The sequence below is a fragment of the Ailuropoda melanoleuca genome, chromosome 13 (genome assembly GCF_002007445.2).
Source record: "Ailuropoda melanoleuca isolate Jingjing chromosome 13, ASM200744v2, whole genome shotgun sequence".
NCBI lineage: Eukaryota > Metazoa > Chordata > Mammalia > Carnivora > Ursidae > Ailuropoda > Ailuropoda melanoleuca.
In genome coordinates, this window is record NC_048230.1 from 21,590,795 (window position 1) to 21,598,943 (window position 8,149).

The window sequence follows — 8,149 nt, forward strand, 5'->3', positions numbered from 1 at the left end:
ACAAAGCATATGGAGCAAAATATTAGCCAAAGACGAATTTGAGTAAGGGAGATATGTGTTCTTTGTATCATTCTTGCCACTTTTCCAAATAAGTGTGTGTGTGTGTGTGTGTCCATCCGTCCAAGGTACACGGACTCTAAGCCCAGCCCCTTTGAGAAATTGGTGCGTGACTGTGAATGAATCCGTTCCTCTCTCTAGTCCTCTTTTTCTAGTCCAGATGGTTTCTAAGATTCTTTCTGGTTCTGGCAATCAATGTCCCACGACTCAGGGCATTTCCTGACAGGGCTTTGGAAAGATGGCCCCATCTGCCTCCCTCAAGGTCTCTCAGCCCATCAGTTATCTCCCCACAACTTTCTCCAGGGTGCCCACCCGTCGTCCTAAATCAGCCGTAAACTTGCCCCGGCCCATCCCTGCCACCACCAGCCGCATCCCCAGCCACTCTTTCTGAGGCCCTAGGGCCCACCTCCTGGCAGGCTCCAGCATCCATTCGAGACAGGCACGTGCATTTAACCCCAAGGAACTACAGCCCCCAAAAGGCTTTGCGACAATCTTTCTTCGTTTTCCACCAAAGAGGAAAGGGTTTTCAGCGCGGCCGGACCCTGAATGGTTTTTTGGGAATTGTAGTTCATTTCCGAAGAGCCGGGGACAGGGTAAGGCCGCAAGCCACCCTTCCCAGAACGCACAGCGCTCTTTCCCACCAATCGGAGGCCTGGATCTTGGAAGGGGGCGGGGAAGAGAAGGAGCTGCCCAGCGCATGCGTGGTACGTGTGGCTGGGGAATTCATGTGGAGGTCAGAGGGGGAGCAGGTGAGAATTGGGGGGAAGGTTCTGGCCGGCGTCCGGGCCTCTCTGCAGATCCCTTCTGCGTTACCATTCGCAATTTGGGTGGGCGGGGTGCGTGCGTTTGTCTGCCTCGTGTCGGAGGGGAGAGGGGGTGAGCCCGGGACGAGCCCGGGGTTGCTTCGAGTAAGGGAGGTGTGTATGGCGGCGGGGTGAGGAATAATCCAGAAGCTATTGGAAGTGGAAAGGCTGAGGGGTCCGGACTGTGTGTCCTGGCCTCAGGTAAGGAACACTGAAATGCACTGGGAGTGAGCAAGGATGCCTCGGGTCCGAGAGGGTGGGAGGGAGGATTTGAATCTGAAGTGGACGACGACGCTGGGGCGGGGTATTAAAAAGTTCAGTGCGAGAGTAGATTCTGGTTAGTCAGTCGTGCTCCCGTCCACGCCGCCTCAGCCCCGCCCTCCCACTTCTTCCAGGGTTCTCCCTGGCAGTGTGGCTATGGAGAGCCTTTTTGCCCCGTTGGTTCTGATATCTTGGTCCCGGAATGTCGCCCACCTCCTGCTTCCCTAACAACAGGTTATTCTTAATACCTGATAGTGGGGAAGCACTACGGTGAGGAGTTAAGTGGGGTCTGCTAGACTTAGACCTCCAGGTTCTAATCCTGGTTCCCCCATGAAATGGCTATGTGATCTTCAGCTCTTGTAACCTTGCTGTGTGCCTCGGTTTCCTCATCTGTAATAACCTGCTTCATAGGGGTTGGTGTGAGGATTAAATAATTGCCATTAGAAGACTGCCTCCTGGAATAAAAGCTAGCTGTTCCAACTTTTGCTGTTGGAATCACTATGTAGCGCATTCTTTGAGTTACTTTTCCAAACCAGAATTGTCCAGAACCAACCACATAGCCTTCGTTTTGGGGCCCGCTTGTCCAGGAAATGGAAGGGTGGTTTAGTGTGGTGTGGAGTTCTCTGTGGGTATCAAGCCCACGCCTCATTCCCGTTATTGAATCAAGTGCTCCAGACCCCTTTTCCTTAGTGGTAGAAAAAGAAGAGGGACGCCTTGGTGGCTCAGTCAGTAAAGGGTCTGCCTTCGGCTCAGGTCATGATTCCAGGGTCCTGGGATCAAGTCCCACATTGGACTTCCTGCTCAGCGGGGAGCCTGCTTCTCCCTCTCCTTCTGCCTGCTACTCCCCCTGCTTGTGCACACTCTCTCTCTCTGACAAATCAAATAAAATCTTTTTTAAAAAGTGGTAGAGAAAGAAGAAAGAAATAAAAAAAATATAAAGGCAGAAGAATTGACACTACCCAACTGTAGAGTTATTTATTAGGTGCCCTTCCGTGCATGACTTAGAGCCCTCAAGAGTGGGGAAATAAATAGCCAGCTTGAGAAGTGAATGTGGTGTCTCAGAGAGGGCTTTCTCTTAGAATTTTGGGATCAAATTGTTGTGTTTGTCTTGTTTTTATCCCCGTAGGTGTGAGTGGGTCCAGCAGAAGGAGACATGGCTGCCAAAGTGTTTGAGTCCATTGGCAAGTTCGGCCTGGCCTTAGCTGTTGCAGGAGGAGTGGTGAACTCTGCCTTGTATAATGGTGAGGCCCTGAGGGGTGGTGGGTCACTGCCCTTTGCCGGAGGATTTCCATTGGTCTGCACAGCCCATGTGACACTCCTGGTGGCAGCCACTGTCTGTGAATGCCTCTGTGATCAAGAGGGTTACCTGCTGCCATCCCACGCCATATGGTTGCCTTGTCAGTCAAGCCCCTCTGTCCTTCCTTGTAGCTATACGTTCTCTCAGGGCCTTTTTTCCCCCAAAGAGTCTCCCAGTCTACTTGCGGGTTAAACGTACCCAGCTGCTCTCGGTGGTTTGAAGCGACGCTGCCGCAGAGGGTCAGGAGTTCGCTGTTCACTGAAAAGGGGATCTCATCTGCTCCCTCCTGCCTTGTGTGGGATAACTCAGCAAAGGCTTCAGATCTTTGGTGCTCTAACCCAAGCGGGCGCTTTTGCTCCGCTGCATTTGGGTCATTCCAGACAAAATATCTTCGAGGTGCGTTGCCCAGCTTTTGACAGTGTGGCAGGGTAAGCTTAAGCTGACTTTTCTTCCACTTTCTTGTGTGACCTGAGGCAAGCCATTTCCGCCTCCCTAGGTCTCAGCTGCTGCTTTGATCGAGCAGTAAGACTGAACTGGTTTATCTTCCAACTCCGATAGTCTCTGGCCTTCATTGTTGGGAAGCAGCGGTAGATTGACCTACCTCATGTGTGACTGACTGTCGGGCAAGAGGAGGAGTCCTTTCAGAGTGAAGATATTTGGAGCAGAGACAGAGCGCAGCTGATGAGAAAAGCTTACTTGGTTTAAATGCCGCAGCTCTGTGCTCTGATCTTTGTAGCCACTCCGCACAACTAGGCGGTAATCACCATCACTGAGTTCTTTCTGAATCAAAAGAACAGCTCTGTGAACCCTTAAAACCTGAGAGAACCCAAGTTCTTGGAAAGAGTGGGACCTTCCGAATTTTAGGATTTCCATGGTTAGGGTGCTGCTTCTGGGAACACTGGCTTAAATTGGAACCAGGATGGAATGTGGTAACAGTGAAGACTCTGGTGAGTTTTGGACAGAAGTTTTGGGAGGTGATTTCCTGAAAATGTGTTGGGAGATAGGACAGTTAATCAGAAAATCAGCAGCCAGTTGTTTCAAGGAGAAAGGTGCTGAAGAGAACAGATCCTATTACCAGCGTTCTTGGGAAGACACTGGGGTGGGAGGGGATTGCTGAGTTTTGTGACTATTTAGAAGGTGCTAGAGACCGGAAGTGCGGGAAGACAGAGCAGGAGAGGGGAGACTTAATAATAAGAGAAAGCACCAAGGAGCTTTCACAGATAGACTTTTTGGTTAAAAGATGAAGGGATTTTTCTGACTTGTCATTATCTTTGTCATTGCTAGTGGATGCTGGGCACAGAGCTGTCATCTTTGACCGGTTCCGTGGAGTACAGGACATTGTGGTAGGAGAAGGGACTCACTTTCTCATCCCTTGGGTACAGAAACCTATTATCTTTGATTGCCGCTCTCGACCACGGAATGTACCAGTGATCACTGGTAGCAAAGGTGAGTCTTTCCTATGGGTCACATAAAGTAGAGGGTGTGGAAGGGTTGCCATAGGATCCAGAAAAAGCTGAACGTCCCCTAATAAGAATTCCTTGCATATTTTTCCTGGAAAATTTTAACGCAGATTCATAGAAATACGGGCCTCAGGTAGACACACAGCTGTACAAATTTAGAGAAATACACAAAGGCCTATTTAAGAAGTTATGTAGTGCTCCAGTTTTAAAGAAATCTAAAAGTGCCCTTACTCCCTCGGTTGACCCTTCCCGTCGGTTCTCGTTCCCCAGAGTGACCATGTAAACCAGGCTCCAGCCATTCCCTGTTCCTTCACGGCCGACTTACCCTTTGCCTTGTTCTCCAAGGCCTCTGTTTCCAGCAGGGCTGGCCTCACAGTGTTTTCTCTTTTTTGTTTTGTTTTGTTTTATTTTTTTTCCTAAAGAGAGGGAGAGAGAGAATCTTAAGCAGGCTCCATGCCCAGCGTGGAGTCCAACCCAGGGCTCGATCCCACGACCCTGAGATCATGACCTGAGCCGAAATCAAGAGTCGGCCACTCAGCTGACTGCACCACCCAGGGACCCCTCACGCTGTGATCTCAATAGGTGGGGGCCCGAGTCCCAGAGCAGTCCCCTGGTGGCTGACATGCCGCTGGATTCCCAGTGGGCTTAAAACGAACTGCCGTCACCGCTGTGCCACCGTCCTCCACCGAGAGATGCCCAGGCAATAAGTGGAATAGCAGGCGTGGCTCAGCGGTGACATTTCTGCGCAGCAAGAGGCGAGGGTCGTGTGGATGTTGGTTTTTGATCTTGGTCACGCTTGATGCCTTCAGTGCCGTTCCCCAGCAGATGCGTGCTTACTATGACCGTACCAGGTTTTGTGCCGGGTCGCAAGGTGGGGGTGGTTCAGAGATAACTGAAGTGGGGGCCTCTGGGAGCTCAGTCCCCCTAGGGGCATAGACGTGTGAACAGGCGGTTACAGTAAGCATGGTGAGTTCTAGAGCCAAGGGCATGGGGCGGAGGGGAGCAGAGAAGAGAACGACTGGCCCCCGCAGGTGGCTGTGAGGGCTCCCAGGAGGAACTTGGTGTGAGCTGGGACCATAGTAAGAGATGCGTGTCAGGCAGAGGCGGGCCGGGTGAATTGGCATTGCACAACCTGGCCTGTAGCTCCTGGCCCGGCGAGGGTCTGGCCCGCCTCCCACAAGAGATCAAAGGTGGGTTGGGGTTAATCGAGAAAAATAAAATTTTAACTTAAAAGTGTAGTTCTAAACTTCGCACCCCTTCGGCATTGCTTTCTCTGCTGGTTTACAGCCGTTGTGAGGATACGTTACTTGCTCATCTTCGAAACCATTGATAGGAATTTCCAGAGATCAGGAGCTGGTGTGCAGGCTCTCCCGCTTCTCTGGGTGCCGGGTTCAGAACTAGCCCGTGGGCACCTGGCCCTATAGCCTTGATGACTGCCAGCACACTGACCGTGCTTTAGCCTCCGGCAGGCCCGCATGCTCGGGACGTTGTGACTGACGTCGTGCGCCCTCCTGCCCTCCTTCGCCTGGGCCGAGTAATGACAAGCGTGCTCCAGATGAGTCTGACGGCCCCTTACGTCTGGTGTGCATTTGACGCAGTGCTGTTACAGCTCATGTCTCCTTCCCCTTGCCCCAGCGTTCCAGGAAGGCAGATGAAGTCACCCCCATTCTGACGGACAAGGAAATAAGCCGAGATTGGCTAAGGCGTAATGAGGTCACATCATTAGTAAACAGCGGGGTAGGACCGCAGCCCCAGCCTTCGGACTGCTGGTCCAGCCAGAGCGGCCTGTTTCCACTGGACCCATGATAACCTCTCCAAGGCATCCTCCTGACTGGGCCCTTGGAAAGGCTGCCCCTGAAAATTCTTGGCATTGGCCTGTTTTCTGAAAACATTCGCTGTTTCAGACATCCCATGGTACCTCTCAGAAGTGTAAGCTGAATTGCTTCTATCCGAGGGCATGCGGAACATACCGGAAAGCTGTCATCACTACGGACCTTTAAGAATTCCTAGCTCTGCAGCTCTGCTGGGTTCTGTACCAAGGAAGCTGTTTGCACAGGGGCTCCTGCTCTCTGGGTCTTAACATCAGCAACTTTGCTTACGAATTACAGCAAATGGAAGGTAGGAGAGGTCACCTGCAAGGCCACCGTGGTTTTATTTGTAACTCCAGCATCTGTGCCCACCCTCAGATTTGCAGAACGTCAACATCACCCTGCGTATCCTCTTCCGGCCAGTCGCCAGCCAGCTTCCCCGCATCTTCACCAGCATCGGGGAGGACTACGATGAGCGGGTGCTGCCGTCCATTACCACGGAGATCCTCAAGTCGGTGGTGGTGAGCAACAGGGCCTCAGCCTGGAGCCTGGCCCCCAAGACATAGTTAGGCGGCAGGAAGAGAGTGGCAGTGGGCGGGTTGGGGCGTGGTGGGTAGTTCTCCTGGCCTTTCTGCTTCCTTGTCATCCTGACTGGCTCCTCTGCCCTCCTTTGGAACCAGGCTCGCTTTGATGCTGGAGAACTGATCACCCAGAGAGAGCTGGTCTCCAGACAGGTGAGCGATGACCTCACGGAGCGAGCAGCCACCTTTGGGCTCATCCTGGATGACGTGTCCTTGGTAAGATCCTGGCGGAGCCTGTTGGGGAAGGGGCTGCGGGTCTTGTGCAGGGGCTTGGCTCCGTCTCTGGGTGGACACTGTTGGTCCTGCCTTCCACTTTCCTAGATGTGAGACTCCAAAATGTGGAACCTTCTTGACTATGAGGCAGTCTCCTTGGGTTTGTTTTCAGATGAGGGTTCTTTTTTCCCCTCTGCCACACACATTTTTCTTCTGACTTCTAGCCCTACCCGATCTAGGGTCCCTAACCACTAGATTTTTCACCTCCCCAACACGGTGAGTGTTCCCCGGAGCTCCGTAGGAAGTAATGTCTTGCCCTGTTTGACGCAGGAGGAAAGTGCCTGGTGAGGCGAGAGAGGGCTCCGAGCTCTTTCTCCCTAGTGCAGACCTCCCAGTCTGACCCCCAGAATTTCCTAACACTTAGGGTCTGAAGCTCAGGGAAGTGAGCTCTGGGAACCCCCGGTGAAAGGCAATAGAGTGTAAATGAGTGGTTCTGTCCCCCAAAGCCTGGCGTGGGGGGCAGGGGACATCTCGGAGGTATAAGCTAGCCTCTGGGGACCATATAGCGTGTGTATTTATAGGACGTTGAATGCCATAACTCCGACAGAAAGCAATACAGGCAGGATAGCGTTTCAGATCAAGGAGGGTGAGGGGAAGGGTCGTGTTTCTAGATTCTCTGGGAAAAATCATTTGGAGTGATTTGTTCGGGTAGCGAGGTAGAGTGTTTCCTGTTCATTCTCCTGTGCGTCACAAGGGAAAGGCACCATTTCCCCCACAACCTCTGTGCAGCTGTTCAAACAGCCACGTTCCACAGCCCGCTAACCCGCAGGGCGCAGCCCCACCTCGCACCGGTTGCCGGCGGGAGGGCCCGCGGGCTCCCTCTACTGGCAGGATGCCAGGCTGCAGCACGCGGCGGCCCGGACGTTCCTCAGGCCGCTGGCCCGCTCCCTGTTAACCTAGACACCTCGGCTGTGAGAAGATGCGAGTAAAGACCTGAGGAGAAGCTTGGCGTTTCGCTAGACTTTAACCACATACTCCATTCTGGGGAAATGTGCGCTGACCACAAGAAGCCCTATCTAAGAGGTGTGAGAAGAAAATTAGATTTCATGGGGAATTTGCTGCCCTCACCTGGCCCTCTGAGAAAGAAACTTTATTCCTTAATTACACATTTCATTTTTCACTTCTCAGGACTGTATTTACTTCCCCAGACTTTGAGCATGAGTCCAGAAATGGAACAGGCGATGTAAAACAGCTGCAGTTTGAAAGCGAGGCGTGTTAAAAGTTGTGGAAGACAGTGGGACTAGGATTTACTCCTGAGGAGAAGTTTTGAGCTGCTTATGTTTTTCTTGGTTTTTTTTTTCTTCTTTTTTTAAAGCAGAGTTTGGGAGGGTCAAGGAGGAGAGGGGGCAAATAGATTTTGAGAGCAAAACCAATACCATCCTTCCTTTCATGTCTTCCTTTTTAATAAAAAGTTGGGTAGATGAGTTCAAGTTGCCCTAGACCAGGGGGGCGCCTGGGTGGCGCAGTCGTTAAGCGTCTGCCTTCGGCTCAGGGCGTGATCCCGGCATTATGGGTTCGAGCCCCACATCAGGCTCCTCTGCTGGGAGCCTGCTTCTTCCTCTCCCACTCCCCCTGCTTGTGTTCCCTCTCTCGCTGGCTGTCTCTATCT

The 8,149-nt window shown here is 52.3% G+C and overlaps 1 protein-coding gene across 2 annotated transcripts in view; it reads left to right on the forward strand.

The window, feature by feature from the left end:
- Positions 1-729: 729 nt before the first annotated feature.
- Positions 730-8,149, forward strand: part of PHB (prohibitin) — a 13,201-nt gene continuing 5,781 nt past the window's right edge. The window contains exons 1-5 of one of the 2 annotated variants that reach the window (XM_034640601.1): positions 730-806; positions 2,248-2,362; positions 3,703-3,864; positions 6,065-6,207; positions 6,367-6,483. In XM_034640601.1, coding sequence (XP_034496492.1) covers positions 2,275-2,362; positions 3,703-3,864; positions 6,065-6,207; positions 6,367-6,483 — 510 coding nt within the window. In that variant the 5' untranslated portion in view covers positions 730-806; positions 2,248-2,274. Of the gene's footprint in view, positions 807-1,037; positions 1,062-2,247; positions 2,363-3,702; positions 3,865-6,064; positions 6,208-6,366; positions 6,484-8,149 lie in introns of those variants that run through there. The other variant, XM_034640602.1, reaches the window with a different exon arrangement.